We start from the raw sequence: 23,980 nt of genomic DNA, 5'->3' as shown, positions 1-23,980 counted from the left end.
AGCACTGCCATACTGGGAAAAGACCAAGGGTCTATGAAGCTCAGCATCCTGTCTCCAACAGTGGCCAATCCAGGCCTCAAGAACCTGGCACCACAAGTCAGAGAGATACTAGAGCTGCAGGAAGTCTTTTTATCATTTTCTTAAGGATTCTATTTGGTGATAGGATTATACTATTGCATCTGAACAACAGTCACCACTGGCTGCCATGTTTACTTTCCAAGAAAGAGGAAGGTGGTTACGTGTTTCCCTTGTTTCAACTTCCAGAAGTTAGCTTGCAAATATTCCTTATTTCTTTCCTCACCCAGCAAATTCAGCAACTTCAGCAGCCAGCCAAGCAGCACTGAGGGGCCTTTTTACTAAGCTGCAGTAGGGCGTGAATAGCATGCGCCAAATTGACGCTACCACCGAGGTAGTGTGGGCACACGGCAGTATATGTATTATGTTACAAATTTATGGTCAGCATGTGCATAATTGTTGATGGCTACTTTGTATTTTGCCTTTTCACAAGTTTTATATGCTGAAACACAATGATGATTTAGTTTAAAGCTCTGGAGGCAAGTGATTGATGAAATTGAAAGGAGTTTGTATTTCAAATAACTTTGGGCTATAAGAGATCCAATAGCTCATTCTTAATTTTATCTGATGCCTCCAGGCTTTTTTTTTTCCTTTTAGAAGTTGTTTGTTTATTTTTTCTGCCACTTTAGCTCTACTCCCTTTTTTGCATTGTTTGATATTTATATTTTTGGGAGGGAAATGGGACTTGATATACCGCCTTTCTGAGGTTTTTGCAACTACATTCAAAGAAGTTTACATATATTCAGGTACTTATTTTGTACCAGGGGCAATGGAGGGGTTAAGTGACTTGCCCAGAGTCACAAGGAGCTGCAGTGGGAATCGAACTCAAGATCAAAGTCCACTACACTAACCACTAGGCTACTCGACAAGTATGACTCTTTGTTTCTCCCCCCCCCCCCCCCCCCCCCCCCTTTTTCCTTATACTATTTGGGCTTGTGCCAGGTACTTGTGACCTGAATTGGCCACTGTTGAAAACGGGATACTGGGCTAGATGGGTCATTGGTCTGACCCAGTATGGCTGTTCTTATGTTCTTATGAATATCAACCAGCAAGTATTTAATGCCTTTTAATAAATATACCTGTATGTTATAATATTGTACTTTCAACATTTTGTTCCTAGTAGTTAGGAAAATATATTTTGATCTATCCCTTTTATCCAATTTCAATTTCAGAACAAGCATGTTTAAGCCATATCACATATGGCATTTGTCTGAATTGTTTCAATCCACTGCAGAAAAACATACTGTGGTTTTATAAACTAGGCAGTCTGCACCGGGCTCATGCCAAGGTGCTAGATATGTTTGGTAAACCTTCAATCTTCCATCTCCCCCTAATTAACATTCATATCTCCTCTTGATATTTGGTGAAAACCTCAGCAAACATGATGATTCCACCATCATCTCTCCTAGAATGATTCTGCAGTCACTGCTCTAGATGATTGAGGGGGCAACAACCCCCTAATCCCTGCAGTATAGAGCTGTTCAAAACAAGTACGTCTGATTAACATAGATGTCACTGGGAGCAGCTGTAAATCCCAATGTTGATCTCAGAGGGCAAAATGTGTATTACCCTTTTGAATGGTGAATGCATGTGTATTTTTTAGCACCACTATAGTTACACCACCCAAAATACGCCCAGACCGTGCTGCCTTGTCATATGTATGTATTCACAATTTGAGATTTAAACATCTAAATGCTGATTTAATGCACAATTAAATTGCGGGTAGGGCTTCTAAGATAACTGCCTTTATGCATTTATTGATGTGTTTCTTAATACATACATTAGACACTGTGATAGGATCGCTGAAGCATACATGTGTTATGCATATATATAACACTCATTTAAAGGAGGAAAAAAATCTCATACTACTGTGGCAATATATATTACAACACACCGCTCTTTCTGCAGCTCTTTTTTGCCTGCAGCGAAAAAGTAATCATGGACCAAAAACCTCAAAAATGTTAGCAAAATGATTATTCACGTAATCAAACACTACTCGGCAAAAATACATCACTAAATGTTGAAAATTAAACTTAACTGAGTAGTGCAGTGTTCGTGTGAGGCATGGCTCCACCCCAGCTGTATAGCTCAAAACAATATGGTCCCGACGGACCTGTTTCGCGTTAGCTTCATCAGGAAACCCACTGGTGGTAGCACTGATACTGCTAGATAGAGAAAGCAAGCATTAAAAGACATGAACACAATGGATCAGGTGCTAGCGAAGGTGGATTATTGCTGTTTAATGGATAAACTCACGGCCTTAATGCGAGGAGGAAGGGTGAGGTTCCTTAAAACATGGGCTCCCTATTTGGAATGGCGGGGTCTATCAATGTCCTAGGTGTAAGAAGGGGCACTTCTAGAGTTGTGTAAGGTTTAGGTGTACCTGAGTGGTTTGGAGGGGGAGAGGGGGGGAGACAGGTACTATTGCAGATGTGTATCTTTGTTGAAAATATGATAATGCTGTAATCTGGGTTTATGTATTTTTCTGAAAATGTTAATAAAAATATTTAAAAAGATTAAAAAAAAAAAGACATGAACACAAAACCTGAAAAACAAAAAGCAGAGCATTGTGGACTAACTCTAGCCTGCTGGAGAGTAGTTGCTCCCCTGTTGATCACAAGCAAAAAAACGGGAACAACACGGCGGCCATGTTTAAAAAGACCTGCCAACCTGGATTACCTAATCAGCACAAAAAACATCATCAGCAAACATCGCGCATAATCACTAAATTAGTGCCAAAAAATGTATATATCAAAATTTATATCCACAAAAAATGTATATACAAAACAACATAAATATATACAAAAAAAATCATCGCATCTGAAACCTCAGCCTCCAGTTCAAAGGACATCCAGATTAGAAAAACACAGCCCAATGCACAGTAGAATTCAACCCATAGGGTTCCAAAGACTATAAATGAAAAATCCAATGTTGTTCCAATTGCAGCAGTCTTCTATTACGATCTCCTCTCCTGATGTGGTCACCCAGCACCGGAGTGACTCAAACACATGATGTAATTCCCTGCAGTGGGTGACCAAAGGAGCTCCTAGGTTTGTTATTAGTCACACGAGATTTGTGTTCACTCAAACGAGTGGATAACTTTCCTTCTCTTTTACCAATGTAAAATTTTCCACAAGGACATTGCACAATATACACCACTTGATCAGACTTGCACATGGTGCTATGTTTCAGCTTGTACACTTTACCATCAACAGGATTGATGAATTCGGTGCATTCACGTGTCATTGCACAATATGTACAGGCACCACATTTCAAGTAACCACCTGACTCAGTAGGGAACCATTTGACCACATCTTCTGGACACAATATTTCTTTTAAGTTCTGATCCCTGGAAAAGGCAAGCAGGAATCTTTAAATAGACTGTGAGACTGAATGATGTTCCAATCCTTGTGGATAATCTTAACTACCTCTTCCCCTCCCATCTTGTAGCGTAAGATGAAAGTTTCACAAGGATCCTCTAATGAAGGACATCTCTCAGAAAGTAGTAAATCCCTATTATTGTAACGGGCCCTAGTGTATGATCTCTTCAACCACGCTGTTTGAGAGACTCAGCCAGTTCCTTGGCCTGTTGCTTGAAGTCACTCATGTCATTACAGATCCTCCGGTAACGCAAAAACTGCGAATATGGTAAATTGTTCTTCAAAGACTGGGGATGGCAACTCTTATATTGCAATAGGGAATTCCTATCAGTCAGGTTCGGGAAAACATGAGTATAAAATGCCCCATTACTGACATTAATCATGACATCCAAAAAATGAATGCTTCTGTCAGAAGCTTCATGGGTGAATTGTATGGCTGGATTTCGAGTATTCAGCCAATTTACAAATGTGTTGAGCTGAAGTAACTCCCCTCTCCACAACAGGAAAATATAATCTATAAACCGTTTCCACAAAAGGATGGAATCATTGAAAGGGGAATCGATGAGCCATGTATTTTCAAAATTAGCCATGAACAAGTTTGCAATTGAGGGGGCAAAAGACGTCCCCATCACTACCCCTGAAATTTGCATGTAAAAATCATTTTGAAACAAAAAAAAGTTTTTACTCAAAGCTAATTCTGTTAATTCTAACAAAAATTCAGTGGGGACATCCATAGGTCTCTGGCGAGAATCAAGAACTGTTTTCACTACTTCCAAGGCCTGTTCCTTTGGGATGGAGGTATATAGAGATTTTATATCCAACGTAACCATAAAAATGGTCCTTATCGATTGTAATTCCATCCAATATCTGCAGGAAATGTGTGGTGTCTTTCACAAAGGACGGGGACAAGAGAACAAAAAGTTTTAAAAAGTGGTCAACAAAAATAGAAAGAGGTTCCAATAAAGACCCATGCAGGGACAAAATAGGACCACCCAGTGGTTTATCAAGGCTTTTATGTAATTTAGGTAAAATATATAATACTGGAGTCTGTGGATGTTGAGAATTGAGAAACCGCCATTCTTTTTTGGTTTAAAAACCTTGCTCCAGGGCTTCTGAAGACAGGACTTTTATCTCTTCCTGTAACTCCTCTGTTGGATCACACGACAGTTATTTATAGATGTTTACTGCCGATAGCTGAGACAAAACTTCCGCTACATACATCTCCTTGTCAAGAAACACCACTGCTTCACCTTTGTTGGCCTTTTTGATGACAACCTTATCTTCTAATTGGAACTTCTTTAGGAACCCTCATTCTTCACTTGTCAAATTGTCCCCGCTCCAACTCTGAGAGTTGGTGAATCCTCCAACCTCCCATAAGAGCACTTCCTTAAAAATTTTCACTATAGGGTCCAAGTGGAATGGGACTGGATGTGAGATCCATCATAGTAAACATCTCTAGAAGAAAAATAAATCTTTAACTGCAATTGGTGAATGAACCTTTCCAGGTCAATATGGAACGGGAATAAATCAAATCTTGACAATGGCACAAATGACAACCCCTTTGTAAGTAAGCTGTTGTCAGCTGAAGTCAACTCAAGAGAGGACAAGTTCATCACTGCTGGAACTGTTGGAACTGTCTTTGGGACCAGGTCTGTGGGCGGGGGGGGGGGGCAGTGTTCCCCCCTCTTCTTCTGCGGGAACTTCTTCCTCATCCTCTGCATTGTCATTCTTCTAAAAATCATTCTGATCATTGCCGGAGGAAGAACTGTCACCCAAAATGCCTTCAAAGGAACCCCTGCAGGTGCTTACAGTCCCGCTGGCCCCCGAGTCCTTACTCATCCATGGATAGACACGATTCTCAGCATAGTCCTTCGCATCTCTCTCAAATGTCTTCAATTTAACCTTCCTAATGGTTTCTCGAAATTGGCTCAGAGATTCTTTTAATTTATCATGCTGTTTCTCAAAATCAGATAAGGAACACTTCTCCTTCAACTGTTGAGGTCAGCGTCCAAAGATGTCTTCTCAGCCTCAAGTAGCATCTTATTTTTTTCTATAATCTAAAGCATCAAATCAAGGGAGCATTTATTCAGAATTATGTTCCATCTGTTGATAAACTGCTCATCATCCTTGAAAATCTGCAGTACTTTCTGGATCCTCATGTCCCTAGGGATGCATTCAGCCTTGCAGTATTCTATAAGGCCAGCGCTGTTTAATTCCAACTTTAGTTTTGAGCTATACAACTGGGGTGGAGCCATGCATCACACGAACGCTGAACTACTCAGATAAGTTTAATTCTCAATATTTAGTGATGTGTTTTTGCTGAGTAGTGCTTGATTACGTGAATAACCACTTTTTCTAACATTTTTGGCCAATCCAGGTTACAAGAACCTGGCAAGATCCCAAAACAGTGCAATACATTTTATGCCACTTATCCTAGAAATAAACAGTGGATTTTCCCCAAGTTCATTTTATTTATTTATTCGTTCTTGTATCCCATATTATCTAAAAACAAGTTTCGGTTCAATGTGGCTTACAATTATCAATTGGAAGATGTTACATTCTTTTGTCGTCTGTCCTTTTGTTCCATGCTCGTTCTAACCTTCTAACTTGTGTTTTTAGTTTTTTCAGTTCTTCACTGAACCAAGGTATTGAGTTCTTTCTATGTGAGGTTCTGGTTTGAAGAAGTGCTATGTTGTATAATATGCTTCTGCATCTATTGTCCCATTCTTGAAGAAATTGTTATGAATCCGTTGATGATGTCCATTCGTTATTATAGAATTGTTGCCAGAATGTTAATGGGTCTATTTTACCTCTCGTGGTATAAGTTAATCGTTCTTGTTTGTGGTGTAGATCTTTTATACGCCATTGAAGGGAAAGGTTTGCTTTGTAGTGGTCGGACCATGGTATTGCTGTCCACTTTATATCTGTTAGCACAAAATTTAGGTCTGAGGAGAATTTGTATGTAATGATGTCTAGTGTGTTTCCTTTAGTGTGAGTTGGCTGCATGTTTGGCCAATGACGTTCCTACAGTTGGAAAAGATCCCTGCATTCACACACGTTTCGTGAGTTCAAATCCTCAAGATGAAGGTTGATATCCCCCACTATAAGGAGATTGGAGATAGAAACACATGTGTTCGATATAAAATCCATGAAGTGTGTTTGGCAATCCTGCCAGTTACCTGGTGGCCTATAAAACAGCACTACGTTTAGGTGGTCATGAAGTGTTAGATCATTGATTCTAACTGAGACAATTTCAAGTTGGGGAAGTATGGATTTGGTTATCGCTGTAATGATGAAGTGGGATTTGTAGATTATAGCTATCCCTCCTCCTCTTTTCCCATTCCTTGTCCAGTGGGTAATACTGTAGCGTGGGGGGGCATAGATCTAAGATTATGGGGTCTTTAAGGTCATAAATCCAGGTTTCACTTATGAATAAAAGATCTAGGTTGTTGTGATCCAGTCTGTTATTGTCCCTGCTTTGTTAACTACTGATCTAGCATTTATATAACCCAGTTGGATCAATTGGTAGGGTTTGGTTGGGGACGAAGATGTGTTAATTTTTATTAGTTGTCTATCCTCTTGGTATCTGGGTTTGTTGTTTAACCTATGAGCCAGATAAAGCAGTCTAGTAGATTTGACTAAACGATAAACACCAGTTAGATAACACTAAATAAGATCTCTGAATAAATATTATCATTGCCAGCTGCTTTTTCTATTATTCTTTGCTGTACAGCTGGAAGTATATTGGGACAAGTCTATAACCTATTGCCTACAATTACACACCAGGCAAGCACGTTGTTAGAAGCCTGTTCTATAAAGGAATGTAAGTCACCTACTTTGCTATATAGGATACTATCTAGGTAGGTATTAACGTGCTTAACAGGTAGGTGTAAGCATCTATGGGGTCCTTTTATCAAGCTGTGGTAAAAAGGGCCCTGTGCTAGAAGCGGGGGCTGTTTTTACCATGTGCTGCGGCCCTTTTTACCACAGTGGGTAAAAAGGTCAGAAAATGCTATGGCCATGCGGTAAGATTTTTCTTACCGCATGGCCATGTGAGGGGGAGCACTTAATGCCACCCACTGAGGTGGCATTAAGGACTGCCATGCTAACCTGGTGGTAACTGGGTAGTGCATGGTGCTGCCTGATTACCACTAGGTTAGCACCGCGCTGGAAAATAGCTAGCTATTTTCCTGTAGCATAGCAAATGGTGCACACCGGGGCTGGAACTACTGCCGGTGCCTGCGTTCGGCCAGCAGTAGTTCCAAATTAGCGTGTGGTAAGTCCGTGTTGTGCTTACCGCTGCTCTGTAAAAGGGCCCCTAAGTGCGACAGGTTCAGAGGTTACTCTCAGTACTCTGTAAGTTATTCAGATAAGTTGGAGCCCTCCCTATGTACTGTCCATGATCTATCCCTGTGTATGCCTGTCAGTCTGACCTCGGTGGTGAGTAAGCTAATGGAAATGCTTCTAAAGAGGAGGATTGTGACATTCCTTGAACTACATGGAATGCGGGTCCCGAGCCAGTATGGCTTCACTAGTGGCAGGTCGTGTCAGACGAATCTGACTGTCTTCGACTGGGTGACCAAACAGTTGGATGAGGGAGGGGCACTTGATGTGGTATTCTTGGATTTCAGCAAAGCCTTTGACACGGTTCTGCACAGGTGACTGATAAATAAATTGAGTGCCCTCGGTGTGGGACCTACAGTAACTGATTGGGTAAAAAATTGGTTGAATGGTAGGAGACAGAGGGTGATGGTAAATGGAGCTAGCTCTGAAGAAAAGGATGTCGTCAGTGGAGTACCGCAGGGATCGGTTCAAGGACCGGCTCTCTTTAACGTCTTTGTGAGTCCAGCTCCTGATTGCCACTCCTCCAAGTCTGCATCAAGACTCAAGAGAACAGACTCATTCTCTGAGAGCTAGGGGCTCTTTGCATCAAGCACACACATATGACCTCTCACCAACTGGAAGATAATCATACATGTGACACTCAATGCAAAAGACTGGATAGAAACCCCTCTCGTTGCTCTCCTTTTAGAAGACCTCCCTTCTCCAAGGTAGCACAGTGGTATATCATGACTGATGTATGAGGTTTATTCCTGTCATGGTACATTCAAAACAAACTCATTTGTAGACACTATCCTCCCTCTCCTTCTCTGCACATATTCAACAGACTGCTAAAACCTGTCGTTTCTTTCTCTATAATATCAGCAAAATTTGCCCTTTCCTTTCTGAGCACACTACCAGAACCCTCATCCACGCTCTTATCACTTCTCGCTTAGACTATTGCAACTTGCTTCTCACAGGTCTTCTACTTAGCCATCTCTCTCCTCTTCAATCTGTTCAAAATTCTACTGCACGACTAATATTCCACCAGTGTCGTTATGCTCATATTAGCCCTCTCCTCAAGTCACTTAACTGGCTTCCTATCCGTTTCCGCATACAGTTCAAACTCCTCTTATTGACCTATAAGTGCATTCCCTCTGCAGCTCCTCAGTACCTCTCCACTCTCATCTCTCCCTACATTCCTCCCCGGGAACTCCGTTCACTGGGTAAATCTCTCTTATCTGCACCCTTCTCCCCCACTGCTAACTTCAGACTCCGTTCCTTTTATCTTGCTGCACCATATGCCTGGAATAGACTTCCTGAGCCGGTACGTCAAGCTCCATCTCTGACCGTCTTCAAATCTAAGCTAAAAGCCCACCTTTTTTATGCTGCTTTTAACTCCTAACCCTTGTTCAGAACCCTTATTTTATCATCCTCACTTTAATATTCCCTTCTCTTGTTTGTCCTGTTTGTCTGTCCTAATTAGATTGTAAGCTCTGTCGAGCAGGGACTGTCTCTTCATGTTCAAGTGTACAGCGCTGCGTACGTCTAGTAGCGCTATAGAAATGATAAGTAGTAGTAGTGATATTGCGGAAGGGCTGTCTGGTAAGGTTTGTCTCTTTGCGGATGATACTAAACTCTGCAACAGGGTGGACACGCTGGAGGGTGTGAGTGACATGAAGAAGGACCTAGAGAAGCTAGAGGAATGGACCGATATTTGGCAACTAAGGTTTAATCCCAAAAAATGCAGGGTCATGCACTTGGGTCACAAAAATCCAAGGGAACGATACAGTATAGAAGGTGTAGTGCTTCAGTGTGCGAAGGAAGAGCGGGACTTGGGGGTGATTGTGTCTGACGACCTTAAAGCTTTCAAACAGGTAGAAAAAGCGACGGCCAAAGCCAGAAGGATGCTTGGGTGCATAAAGAGAGGCATGACCAGCAGGAAAAAGGAGGTGATAGTGCAGTTGTATAAGTCTCTGGTGAGGCCTCATTTGGAGTACTGCGTGCAGTTCTGGAGACTGCACCTACGGAAAGATATAAACAGGATGGGGTTGGTCCAGAGGGTGGCTATGAAATTAGTAAGCGGTCTTGAATGCAAAAATTATAGGGACAGGCTTATGAACCTCAACATGTATACGCTGGAAGAGAGAAGACATGATAGAAATGTTTAAATATCTCAAAGGCATTTATGTACAGGAAGAGAGCCTTTTTCAAATGAAGGAGAGCTCTGGAATGAGGGGGGCATATGACAAAGTTAAGAGGGAATAGACTTAGGAGTAACCTAAGGAAATATTATTTCACAGAAAGGGTGGTGAAGGCGTGGAATGGCCTCCCGGTGGAGGTGGTGGAGTCGAGGACTGTTCCAGAATTTAAAAAGGCATGGGATAAGCATGTGGGATCGCTTAGGAACAGGAAGAATTAGGGGTTACAGAGGATGGGCAGACTGGATGAGTCATGTGACCTTTATCTGCCGTCATGATTCTATGCCCCCCCTTGCAAATATGCACCATGTAAATTAAGTGGGCATTTGCAACGTAGTGCTAAGGCATATACACCTATGTATGTACCTATATGCTAAGGTTCTAAACATTTATGCACATAACTCATGTGTAAATGCTACTGTTTAGTTTATACAATTGCCCCAATAAGAGTTTTGCAGGTGGTCCTTCACTGCTGCAATAAATTGTTTCCATAGATCCTGTTTATGTAGTTCATTCATCATAGAATTTGTACAAGGAAGAAGGTGCAGGACTATTTCGTTTTCACCTTTGCTGTTCTTTTAATTGATTTTTGGGAGTTTGCTCAAGATGACCGACATGGCTGGAGGTGCTCCTAGTGCTGGGTTTGGACTTTTGCATGCATTTTATAAAATGGGCATATGCACAGGAAATAAATTGGGAAAGTTTTGCTACTTCAGAATAAGTGTAACTTTATGCAGGAGATTTCTCATGGGAGCGGGGAGACAGGGAGTTAAATGTACATATGTTCCCTTTTATAACTTATGTGCACTTGTCAAACAAATTAGGATGCCTGTAATAAAATTACCTTCCAGGTGCCATTTTGTTCATAACTGGTTATCACTATCTTTACCTTCTGGTGAAATTCTGCAATTCTGGCAAAGCTTTGGCTTTATCTTCATCTACCATTCTTGTAAATCCTTTCAAGAGAAACCAGGAACATCACAAATGCCAGAATAACCTATTGAAACAGCTCTAAATTAAGCCCAAGAGCAGTCAGCCCTTACAGGCTCTGAAAGTACTGAAATGCCAGCCAACCAGCCAACCGCAAGCAAACATTAGTAGGTATTAAGAGATGCAGTCTGCCATGCCCTCTGGGAATTTAGCCAGCACTGATGAAAAAGATAACCATTCTAAGCACTCTGAAAAAGCCTCTTAAAACAATCAACTAATTGCTGATCTCCTGCCTGATCTTCCACAACTGTATCTGAGAATGAGAAAAGAGATCACAACCTAGGAGAGGCAGTCTTTTCTCTATTACACAGTGTTTGGTTCCTTATTTCACAAGGAACCAAACACTGGGGAAATGCACAACATCTACTGAAGTGGCAAGCCACTCCTGTAGCACAGTTCATCTATTATTTTATTATTATTTATTATTATTTGTTACATTTGTATCCCACATTTTCCCACCTATTTGCAGGCTCAATGTGGCTTACATAATACCTTAGAGGCGATCACCATTTCCGGTAGTGAAACAAATACAGAGAGTTGTTGTGGACGAATAAGGTTCATGTGTTATAGACACATTGGGGAATCGTAGGGAGGAAGAGTTGTGTAGAGTCTATTACGAGCTTTGGTTTTGTTTTGTTGTGTTGCGAGGTTTAGGCACTTAGGTTGGGTCGGTTGGGTATGCCTTTTTGAACAGGTTGGTTTTTAATAATTTCCGGAAGTTCAGGTGGTCATACATTGTTTTCACGGCTTTTGGTAGTGCGTTCCATAGTTGTGTGCTTATGTAGGAGAAGCTGGATGCATAGGTTTGATTTGTATTTCAGTCCTTTACAGCTTAGGTAGTGAAGGTTTAGGTATGTTCGTGTTGATCTGATTGTGTTTCTTCTTGGTAGGTCTATGAGGTCTGTCATGTATCCCGGGGCTTCACCGTAGATCATTTTATGGACCAAGGTGCAGATTTTGAAAGCGATACGTTCTTTGATTGGTAGCCAGTGTAGTTTTTCTCTGAGGGGTTTAGCGCTTTCGAATCGTGGTTTTCCAAATATAAGCCTGTCTGCTGTATTTTGAGTGGTCTGAAGTTTCTTTATGAGTTGTTCTTTGCATCCTGCATAGATTCCATTGCAGCAATCTGCATGGCTTAGTACCACTGATTGTATCAGGCTGCAAAATGTTTCCCTTGGGAAGAAAGATTTCATGCGTTTGAGTTTCCACATTGAGTTGAACATTTTCTTAGTTGTAGATTTAACTTGGCTCTGAAGTGTAAGGTTACGGTTGATAGTAACACCGAGGATTTTCAGGCTGTCTGCGATAGGGAGGGTGTAGTCTGTGGTGTTTATATTAGTGGGTTTGTTCGTGTTGTGTTAGGATGAGAGGATGAGGCAGTGTGTTTTATCTGTATTGAGTTTTAGTTGAAATGTGTTTACCCATGAGTCCATAATGTTTAGGCTGAGTTTGATTTCGTTGGTGATTTCTGCCAGGTCATTTTTGTATGGTATATATATTGTGACATTGTCTGCATAGATGAATGGGTTGAGGCCATGGTTGGATAAGGACTTGACTAGTGGTGTCGTCATTAGGTTGAAGAGGGTCGGTGATTGTGGTGATCCTTGAGGTACTCCGCAGTCGCCTTTCCACGGTGATGAAATGTTTGAGTTTGATTTCACTTGGTACGTTCTAGTGGTTAGGAAACCCTTGATCCAACTAAGTATGTTTCCACCAATACCGAAGTAGTCTAGGAGTCTTAGTAGTATGTTATGGTTTACCATGTCGAATGCACTGGACATGTCGAATTGAAGGAGGAGTATGCTGAGAGGCATGAACCTTGGAGGCCAGTGAGACAAGATATTCCACTTTCATCTCCAGGAGGTAGGCTCGAACGCTCTGTGTATTGAGCAGGGCTCCTATGAACTCCAATGGCTGGACAGGATGTACATGGGACAGGGTAGTTTAAAACGAACCCTAGTAGCTCTAGTACTTGAATAGTCATTCGCATGGACTCCCGAGCACCGTCTTTTGAGGTACTCTTCACCAGCCAATCGTCAAGATATAGGAACACATGGACTCCCGGTCTGCTTAACGATGCTACAACTACTGCTAGACATTTCATGAAGACCCTGGGAGCTGATGCGAGGCCAAAAAGGAACACGCGGTACTGGTAGTGATGCATTCCCAGTCGAAATCGAAGATACTTCCAGTGGGCTGGAAGTATGAGGATGCAAGTATATGCATCCTTTAAATCCAGAGAGCATAGCCAATCGTTCTTCTGTATCATTGGGAGAATGGTGCCCAGGGAAACCATCCTGAACTTTTCTCGGACTAGAAATCTGTTCAGGACCCTTAGGTCTAGGGTGGGACGCATCCCCCCTGTCTTCCTCTGAACATGGAAGTACCAGGAATAGAATCCCTGCCCTTCCTTCCCCTGGTGGAACGGGTTTGACCGCATAGGCCTTTAGAAGGGTGGAGAGTTCCTATGCCTGTGCTGAGAGCTGAATGAATGAGCTCTCGGTGGGCAATTTGGATGTTTGAGATGCCAATTAAGGGCACATCCAAGTCGGAATATTTGAATACTACTAAATAGCCCACCAGTCGGAGATTATAAGACGCCATCTTTGGTGAAAAACGTTTAGCCTCCCCCCCCCCCCCCCCCTCAACTGGCAAGTCATCCAGGGCTGGACACTTTTACTGTGGCTGTGCTCTGCTGGAGCCAGTCAAAAGCTCGTCCTTTGCTTTGACTGGGGAGCAGCAGGGGCCTTAGGCACATGCTGTTGACGTGAACGAGCTCGCTGGGGCTGAGCCTGAGTAGGCTGGCGAGCTGAAAGAGTTTACCTATGCCTAGAATAGTATAGGGACCACTCTTTGGCTTGCCAAAAACCTTCCTAGCTGAGGAGGTGGATGCAGAAGGTGTCCGGCAGGAGAGCGATGAGATTGTATTAGTAACTTCTTGATTTGGTCAGTGACCTCATCAATCTTCTTTCCAAAAAAGGTTCTCCAGCAAGGAGCATCTGCCAACTGCTGCTGAACACAGCGTTCCAAGTCAGAAACATGAGCCTTGAGAGTCTGCGCATTGCTATATTTTGAGTAGAGATCCTGGGTACCACATAAAAAGTGTTGTAAGTGCCCCTGGCCAAGAACTTTGACATGCCTATTGCTGCTTGACCAACTGGCGAAAAGGCTCGGCCTGCTCCAGAGGGAGAAAATTCACCAAGTACGACAACTGTTGTACCGAGTTTTGCAAGTAGATGCTCATGAATAGCTGGTAGGATTGTATATGGGAGATGAGCATTGAAGCCTGGTACATCTTCCTCCCAGAAGAATTCAGGGTTCTAGCTTCTCTGCCTGGGGGCGCCGAGGCATAGTCCCTAGTATTCCTGGCTCTTTTGACACCAGACTGCACCTCCATGGAATCATGAGGCAACTGAGGCCTAACAAAACCAGGTTCACTGGGTGTCAATCTTCTTGGGCATGACAGAGACCGAAAGAAGGGACTCCCACTTCCTGACAAGGACTTCCTTGAGTACCTTGTGGAGAGGGGCAATAACAGCCACTTTTGGAGGAGATGTGTAGTCCAGAAGCTTCTTGGCCCTGGGCTCATCCTCCACTTCCAAAGAAAACAGAATGGCATCAGCCATTTCCTTAACAAAAGATCGAAATGAAAGGCTCTCTGGTGGAGACCGTCTCCTTTCAGGTGGAGGGGAGGGTTCAGAGGGGATCCCATAAGACTCATCTGAGAAGTATCTGGGATCCTCCTCTGAAGACCATGAGCGCACCTCCTTGGTGTCAGACAGTATCTCCCTATGGGATTGCCAAGACTGAACCTGACTCGATGCCGAGGAACCATCTCCCTGAGAGTGGCGTTGAGAAGTCGGCTCCTGTCTTGACTCTGGCAGTTTCTTCCACAGACGTCAAGGGGGGGGTGCAGGCTTGGGTGGCAGTCGACATGCACACCACTGCATGAGGCCATCCAGCAGCTCTGGAAGAAAGGCCCGGATGTGCTCATCGAGGGCTGACACTGGGAAAAGCTAGGGTGCCAGTTGAGGTGCAGGCTGCAGAACTGCCGGGGTCGATGCGAGAGCAGGATCTCGGCTGCTTGGAGACAGGTGCATCGGCACCTGTATGGAGGGACAGTGATCTTCCCGGCGCTGACGCTTCTCAGGTGCTGAATCCTTCGATGCCCTGGAACTCCCAGCACCATGTGTTGAGAGTGACTGATGACGATGCTTTTTGGCTTTCACCCGAAGTGTGTCACCAAGGCTCCTTGGTGCCGACGAGGATGACATCTAATCCTCACATTGCTTCGGGGTCAGGTCTGAAAATGGACAGTCCTGGGGGGGGGGCCTGCACAGCAGGAGGCCTCAAGACAGGTGGAGACCTACTCAATGCCTCACTGCTCCCAGTGTCTAAGGGTCTTGAAGCAGCCATGCTTACAGACTCTCCAGATACCAGTGCGATGCTCGGCATCAATGCCGATGCCTCCGACCTGAATGCCAAAGTCGAGGAACTGGACTTGGCTCCAAAAATCCTCTCTCATTGAGCCTCTCAGGAAACCTGGGTCCTCTTCTTCATACAAAGACAGAGAACACAGCAGGGCTATGGTGGGGTCCAAGACACTGCAGACACCAAGAATGAGTGTCCTTTCCCGAGACAGTCCGATTGTACTGGGTACAGCACTTGAAGCCACTGGGAATCTTCGTGGACATGGATGGAAAAGAGAAAATTAGGTTCTTACCTTGATAATTTTCTTTCCTTTAGTCACAGCAGATGAATCCATTAACTGATGGGTTGTATCCGCCTACCAGCAGGTGGAGATAGAAAACACTGAAAGCACATGGTGTTCTAGGATGCTCAACCCCCTCTGCCTTCAGTATATGAAATTTCCAAAGCAGAGTGAATAAAAAAGGCAATATAACAAACTTTCCTCACAGAGAACAAACGCCCCAGCACCGGGGCAATAACCAAACAAAGGAGGGACGTTATCAACCGCCCGCAATAAAAACAGCATGTAGAAACTCTGATAGCTTGTCTTCAAGTACTCCTGATGAGGCACGATGTCTGTATGCAACATCTGTACAAAAACTAAAGTCAGACAGGGAGGGATCATGGATTCATCTTCTGTGACTAAAGGAAAGAAAATTATCAAGGTAAGAACCTAATTTTCCCTTCCTTGTCATCAACAGCAGATGAATCCATTAACTGATGGGATGTACCAAAGCACTCCCTAAGTAGGGTGGGAACAGGCAACTCCGCGAGCAAGCACGTGCGCTCCAAAACGCACATCCTGCCGCGCTGCCACATCCAGCCTGTAATGCCGCACGAAAGAGCGCTGAGAAGCCCAGGTAGCCGCACAACAGATCTCCTGAAGAGAAAAAACACCCGTTTCAGCCCACGAAGAAGACATTGCCCTCATAGAGTGTGCTTTAAATGCTTCAGGCAGCGACCGCCCTGAAAGCAGATAAGCAGAAAAATAAGTTCCTTAAGCCATCGGGCTATAGTGGCCTTAGATGCCGGAAACCCCCGTCGGGGACCTGCCAAAAGAACAGATAAATGATCAGAATTCCTAAACTCATTTGACATCTGCAGATACTGCCACAGAACCCTGCGGACATCCAAAAGGCGCAATTGCCCAAAGGAGTCCGTAAACGCCTCCTTAGAGAAGGAAGGAAGAAAGATGGGCTGGTTGAGGTGAAAAGCTGAAAGCACCTTAGGCAGAAAAGTAGGCACCGTACGAACCATTACTCCAGATTCCGAGAACTGCAGAAAAGGATCCCGACAAGAAAAGAGCCTGAAGCTCTGACACTCTTCTAGCCAACGTCATTGCCACTAAAAAAAACTGTCTTAAGAGTCACATCCTTCTCAGAAGCCCATTTAAGAGGCTCAAACGGAGATCGCTGGAGCACCTTCAACACGAGCCACAGGTTCCAAGCCGGACAAGACGACCGCAAAGGAGGACGGAGATGAAGCGCCCCTATGAGAAAACGGAGAATATCTGGATGAGCAGCAAGGGACAATATGGAGACTTTCCCCCAGAAGCAGGCCAACGCTGCCACTTGAACTCAAAGGGAATTGTAGGCCAGGCCCTTTTGTAGACCGTCCTGCAAAAGAATCCAGCAAGAGCAAGAGAGTCGGCGAGATAGACTTTGGCGTACACCATGCCTCAAAAGTGCGCCAGATCCGAGCATAAGTCGCAGAGGTAGACCACGTGCAAGCCTGCAAAAGTGTGACAATAACCTTATTAGAATAGCCCTTGTCCCTCAATTGCGCCCTCTCAAGAGCCAGGCCATAAGACCAGAGCGGCAATGATCTTCCATAGTCACCGGACCCTGAACTAACAGGTTCGGAACCCGAGGCAAAGGAAGAGGCACGTCCACCAGCATGTGCTGGAGATCCGCTTACCACGGACATCTTGGCCAATCCGGGGCCATAAGAATCACCAATCCTCAGTGCAGACGAATCCGAAGTAGAACTCGCCCTATGAAGGGCCAAGGAGGGAACACATACAGGAGGCCCGAGGGCCAAGGTTGAGCCAGAGCATCCAACCCCGTCGAGCGAGGATCTCTCCTTCTGCTGAAAAAGCGAGGGACTTTGGCATTTACGCTTGATGCCATGAGATCCAAGCCTGGAGTCCCCCATTTGGCACAAATCTGAAGAAAAACTTTGTCTGCCAGTTCCCATTCCGCTGGGTCGATTTGATGTCTGCTGAGGAAATCAGCTTGCATGTTGCTCTGACCGGCTATGTGAGCCACGGACAGCAGCTCTAGGTGGCGCTCGGCCCAGTCGCAGATCTGAGATGCCTCCGCAGCCAGGGCCCTGCACTGAGTGCCGCCCTGGTGACTGATGTAGGCCACTGCTGTTGTGCTGTCTGACAGAACTCGGAGAGGAAGACACTTCAGCGTCCTGTGGAAGGCCAGAAGAGCCTGAAATATCGCTCTCAGTTCCAAGCGATTGATGGCCCATTCCACTTCCGAGGTGGACCACAGACCCTGAGCATAGCGTCCACGGCATTGAGCTCCTCAGCCCGAAAGGCTGGCATCCGTTATCACCAGACACCAAAAAGGAAGAGCCAGTGGCATCACCTGCCGCAACCTGCTGTCGGAAAGCCACCAATCCATACTGCACTGGGCCGCAGGAAGCCACTGTAGTCTGCGTTGGTATTCCTGGGAAATTGGAGACCATTGCTGAAGCAGATCAAGCTGCAGCGGTCTCATGTAAGCTCTCGCCCAGGGAACCACCTCTATGGTGGCCGTCATCGATCCCAGGAGCTGAACAAAGTCCCAAGCTCAAGGGCGAGGCATCCACAGGAGCAGGCGGACCTGATTCTGAAGCTTGAGCCACCTGCTGTCAGGAAGAAAAACGAACCCCGAAGCCATGTCGAACCGGACCCCCAAATACTCGAGAGACTGAGAGGGGGTCAGGTGACTTTTGGGCATATTGACTACCCAGCCCAGAGTCTGAAGAACTGTAACAACTCTGGCTGTGGCAAGTCAACTCTCGTCTGCCAAATCCGCTCTGATGAGCCAGTTGTCGAGATAAAGGTGAACTCTGATACCCTCTCACCTGAGAAAGGCAGAAAAAGTCTGAGGGGCAGTCGCCAGGCCGAAAGGCAAGGCGCGAAACTGGAAATGTTGGCTCAATACCTCAAACCGGAGAAACCGCTGATGCGGCAGCCAGATGGGAATATGCAAGTACGCTTCCTTGAGGTCCAGAGATGTGAGAAACTCTCCTGGCTGTACCCCCACAATGACGGAGCGCAGGGTTTCCATGCGGAAGTGTCGCACTCCTAAGGCCTCGTTGACTCTGCGTAAGTCGAGGATAGGTCTGAATGACCCGCCTTTTCGAGGCACCACAAAATAGATGGAGTAGCGACCACAGCCGCGCTCGGCGGGAGGAACCAGAACCACCGCTCTGAGCTTCAGCAACACCTGCAAGGTCTCGTATACTGCTGCCCACTTGACAGCAGTGCCACATCGGGACTCCAAAAACGCGTCTCCTACTGGGACGGCAAATTCTAGCCGATAACCTTCTCTGATCAGGTCTAGGATCCACTGATCCGAAGTAATTTTGGTCCACTCCTCAAAAAAGAGGGAGAGACGACCCCCTACTGTGGGAACCGACGAGTGGACCAGCGCCCCATCATTGTGGAGGACGCCCCTGAACTCCTGGACGTTGCCCGGACTCCGCCGTGCATTTGTCCGAACAAAAGGAGTTCCTCTGCTGGAAACGGGTACGTTGACCAAACCCCGCAGAGTACCCCAGGCGATACCTGCGAGCTTTGCGAAAATGTGGCTTGGAAGAGGAGGGAAAAGAAGGACTTGGAAGAAGGCTTCGGCCTATCTTCAGGCAACCGTTAGAGTCCCCTAGGTCCTTAACAATCTTCTCCAAATCCTCCCCAAATAAAAGAAGGCCCCAAAAGGGTAACCTCACCAGCCTTTGTTTAGAGGCCATGTCAGCTGCCCAATGCCAGAGCCAAAGAAGGCGGCGGGCAGCAACCGCCACCGACATCTTCTTAGCCGAATTTCTGACCAGATCATAAAGGGCATCAGCCAAAAAAGACAGGGCAGACTCCATGCGCAGGCCAACCTCAGCGAGGGAGCCCGCTCCATCGGCGGGCTGCTCAACCATCTGCTGCAACCAGGAAAGGCAGGCCCGGGCTGCATATGAACTGCAAATAGCCGCTCGTAAGGAAAGGCCCGAGATATCAAAGGACCGCTTCAGTGCGGATTCCAGCTGCCGTTCCTGCATATTTTTCAAAGCGACCCCTCCCTCCACCTGGAGAGTAGTCTTTTTAGTCACAGCCGTGACTAAAGCATCCACTTTAGGCATCCCAAAGAGGGTCAACTGACTTAACCTCAGGGGGTAAAGGTGACACATAGCCCTGGCAACCTTCAAGGGACCCTCAGGGTCAGACCATTGAGCTGAAATAAGCTCTTGGATGGAAGCATGCACGGGAAAAGCCCAAGAAGGCTTCTTAGTACTAGCCATCCGAGGATTAATAGAAGAGGCAGCGCCCTCGTCAGGATCTTCAATACAAAGGGCCTGTAAGGCATCAGAAATGAGAGCTAGCAGCTCGTCGCGGTGGAAAATCCGAACCGCTTTAGGGTCATCCAACTGCTGTGGCAAGCAGCCACCCTCGTCTGGATCATCAGTCTGTGAGGGCCTGCCAGACCCCTCAGTCTCCCCAAAACTAGACCACGGGGGAGAACAGAGTGAAAAGTCCCCCTCAGACGGGGTATTCACTCGTCTACGCTTAGCGTTAGCCAAAAGCTCTGGGGAAGAAATAAAGTCTCCAGCAGACGCTGGGTATAAAGAACTGGAGGCAACCCAGACCGACAGGAATTGTCAGGAGCCTCAGGCAGTGCTCTTTTTAACATAAAAGCCTTTTGCATCAGCAGCACAAATTCAGGGGAGAAAAACTCACCCTGTACATCCGCCCCCACATTGGGGGAAGCGGAGGCAAAAGCTCCTCTAGAAACCTTGAAACGAGGCGTCCCCCTGCACTCAGACCCCTCCGCAACTGCGAGGGTCGTCACACAGTGCCTCCAAGATGGCAGCCAGTGCCAACTCCGGTGGACAGGAAGAATCACCGCCCGCCATGCTCGTGCCAGCATTAGCATCTAGGCAGCATGGGCTGCAAAGCCTCGCTGCTGATTTGCATTTCCCACAGTGGGAGCAGCGCTTAACCCCTTCAGCAGCCATCAAATACAGAAAACAAAATGGCACACTTACCTCGCACAGAGCGCGGTCAGCGGGAACCTCCCCAGAGGAGCTGGGCACCACTCTCACCTCAGGAGACCGAGTCAAACGAGCTGCGGTCAAGCTGCACCGAACCAGGAGCTCAGGAGAAAGCCTCTCTCTGTTTTTTTTTTTTACTGTGAGGAAAGTTAGAGGCAGGCAGCCACAGAGGAACTCCGGGAGGAGGGGGAATGGGGTAAGGCAGGGACAGGGAAAACCAAGTATGCCTTTAAAGTGGGCACCACCAGGGGGCCCAGCAGCTTATCCGCAAGGCAAGTATGGTTGGGAAGAAGCTCATTATGGGTGCCTGGACGAGTGAGTCTCCACCAGATTTCTGGCATTGGAGGAATAAATTACATGAACTCCTATTATTGGAACGCAGGGGAGTGGGGTCTTCCCACAAGAGGCGGAAAGCATTCCTGGCTGTCTGGGAACCCTATATACAATCGCTGTCACCTAAAGCTCGTAGCTTAATATTTAATAAGCTCTGAATGAGGTGTTATTTTAATTTTTTTTTATTAATATTATTCTATTACATTTCTTAGTCCCCCATGGCAGTCATGTAAATTTGCCTGGGAGTGTTTGGATTTAGGGAGCGGGAACATTTATTAGCAGCTGGGGATAGGAGGGGAATAGGGCTACTAGTAGGCCCCTTTAATCATGGTGGAGGGCTATTAGAGTCAAGGCACTCTGCCAGAATAGACTCCGTTTTGGAAGATCTTAATAGAGGTACATCCAAGTTCACAATGAGTAAGGCTTTCGTAGTTGTAGGCTCTTTTGGAACTGCTGGGAAATTTACACATGGTTTAGGGTGGTCAAGCTTAGAGGGCACGCAAAGGGGGGGGGGGGTAAGGGGAATGAGGGGGGAGGAGGGTTACAGGGGGTATAAGAGGATGGACAATAGCAGTTTGATGTGTTGTGACAGTTGCATATTCTTTCTGTATTCTGTGACCCTTTAGTAATATACTTCCCAAATTCTGGTGTATTTAAGAAGAGGGTCTAAGGGGGGGGGGGGGGGGGGGGGGGGAGGGGAGAGGGAGGTGGATTGGGGGGAGGGGGGGGAAATTGACAATTACTGAAATGACAATTGTTGGTTGTTTTGTTCATGTTCTCTTGTTGCAACATTGTACGTGTATTTTCTATTATTGCTGCCAATAAAAAGATTTAAATATAAAGTGGGCACCACCAGTCACAACACCCCCTGCTCTGCTGGCAAAGCACAGGAGCCACCACAGGCAGAAATCCAGGAGCTGAGAAGCGACATCCACACCTGCTGGGAGATAGAGTCATACTGAAGGCAGAGGGGGTTGGGTAGTCCTAGAACACCATGTGCTTTCAGTGTTCTCTATCTCCACCTGCTGGTAGGCGGATACAAGCAGTGTTGCCAGGTGGGCAGTTTTACCGCCCAATTGGGCGGTTTTCCGCGACCCGCCGCGGGAAATTTTTGCCCGCGGCGGGTTGCGGTTTTTTGGGCTGGTTTTTGGGCTTCAGGGCGGGTTTTTTTTCGGCCGCGGGGGGCGGGGTTAGTGACGTTTTGGGCGGGGCCGATGACGTGGGAGGCGGGGCCGGCGACGGCGGGGGCGGGGCCGGTGACGGCGGGGTTGATGACGGCGGGGGCGGGGGTGATGACGCGGGGGGGGGGGGTGTCAGGGGCGGGGTTTGTGTTTGGGCGGGTTTTGGGCTGTTTCTTGTGCGGGATTGGGTGGGAAAAAAATTTTCCACCTGGCAACCCTGGATACAAGCCATCAGTTAATGGATTCATCTGCTGTTTATTACAAAGAAACTTAGTTGGCTTAATTAAACGATTTGATGGTGCCTGAAAAAGGGGCAAGGCACAAGAACAAGAAACGGAAGGACCCGACCAAAGTTGGGGCCTAAAAACAGCCCAATGACAACAGAAAATAAAAAAAACAAACCCGAGCAAAATAAAGCTAAGGAAAAATAAAGGATGGGTTTGTAAGGCCCAATTAAAGAAGCCACAAATAGAAAAAAGACTGAAAGGCACTAACAGCTCTCAAAAAACCTGGTGAGTGAGGACAAAGAAACACACCTTCTCCTCACGTGGAGATAAGAGAACTGAGGAGACCGTATTTGTGCAATGGGTGAGACAGCACTTGCGCATGTGCGGTGGAGCGTGTCTCGCGGTCCACAAAGCTCTCTCTTTTTTACTATGGCAAAAGACGGATCGTGCAACGCGGATTGGCATCACCTACTTGTGAAATGAGAGAAGCCTACTTCTCCTTGGAGAAGAACACTTTACAGTAGACTCTAGTGCTGTCCGATTCAGTCAAAAATGTTTCGATTCGGTACAATTCGATTCTTTTAAAAAAATTGGTTTTTCGATTCAATTTCGTTCAATTTAACTTGATTGAAATAGTATGTATTTAGTTTTTCTTGTAGAAAAATTAGTACAAAATACAGAGTTTAAAATTGCTGTTTCTACCAGCTATAATAATTTTTAAAGCTGTTTTAGTGATATTCAATTGTTATTTCATGATATTTATATCTACATATGGGATGCTTTCAAATAAATTAAAAAGCTGTCCAATAAGTAAAAAAAAAAAAAAATCTTTTGTCCTCCAAGTTTTAAGGCACTGCCTATCCAATTGAAACAGCTTTAGACTTGTTACAGATGGACCAACAATAAAGAATGACAACATGGATGCAGCAGCTCATAGGTTTGCTTGCTTTTTTTTTTTTTTTTTTTTTAGTGTACTAGAGATGACAGCTGCGCAGAGAAGTGGAAACAGAGATTAACCAAATTAGCTTCCTTGCTTACAGTGGACTAGATAGGCTCACTTCCACTCCTGTCTATTAAACCTCCTTGCTTGGCTCTGCTGCTGGTTCCACCCCCTGATGTCAGTTCCTGTTCCAGCTGTGTGCCGAGAATCTTCCTTGCCTGCGCCAACAATAGAGAGGCCTTGGGCCCTGCAATGGTAAGTAAGTTTATCTTCTTGTCACTGCTGCTGCTTTCCTCAGCAGCTGCAGTGGCTTGGGTGACAAATGTGAGGGAAAAAGGGAGGGAAGCAGCGACAGCAGCTTGGGTGACAGCGGGAGGGAGGGAAGTAGCGGCTTGGGTGACAGTGAGTGGGAGGGAAGGAGGTGGGGAAATCCTGCATCAGGACCGCGATTTTTTTCTAAAACAAATTGATTCGTCTAAAACAAATCGACAAATCGATTTGAATCGTGAATTGGACAGCACTGGTAGACCCTGTGGTAATACTGGATCATTTAAGCACTGTTACTGATGTGTTTTATAAACTAGTGAGAAACACATCAAGGTAATGGGAT

General features: G+C 45.7%; 1 protein-coding gene across 3 annotated transcripts in view; it reads right to left on the bottom strand.

Moving 5' to 3' along the window:
* UBXN8 (UBX domain protein 8) overlaps window positions 1-23,980 on the bottom strand; it is a 132,945-nt gene that overhangs the window by 4,330 nt on the left and 104,635 nt on the right. The window contains exon 8 of one of the 3 annotated variants that reach the window (XM_030194493.1): window positions 2,114-2,240. The exons of the other annotated variants lie outside the window; for them this stretch is intronic. Coding sequence (XP_030050353.1) covers window positions 2,208-2,240 — 33 coding nt within the window. The 3' untranslated portion in view covers window positions 2,114-2,207. The remainder of the gene's footprint in view (window positions 1-2,113; window positions 2,241-23,980) is intronic. 3 annotated transcript variants of the gene reach the window in all.

The sequence above is a fragment of the Microcaecilia unicolor genome, chromosome 2 (assembly GCF_901765095.1).
Source record: "Microcaecilia unicolor chromosome 2, aMicUni1.1, whole genome shotgun sequence".
NCBI classification, from domain to species: Eukaryota; Metazoa; Chordata; class Amphibia; order Gymnophiona; family Siphonopidae; genus Microcaecilia; species Microcaecilia unicolor.
This window is presented reverse-complemented; position numbering and strand designations above follow the sequence as displayed.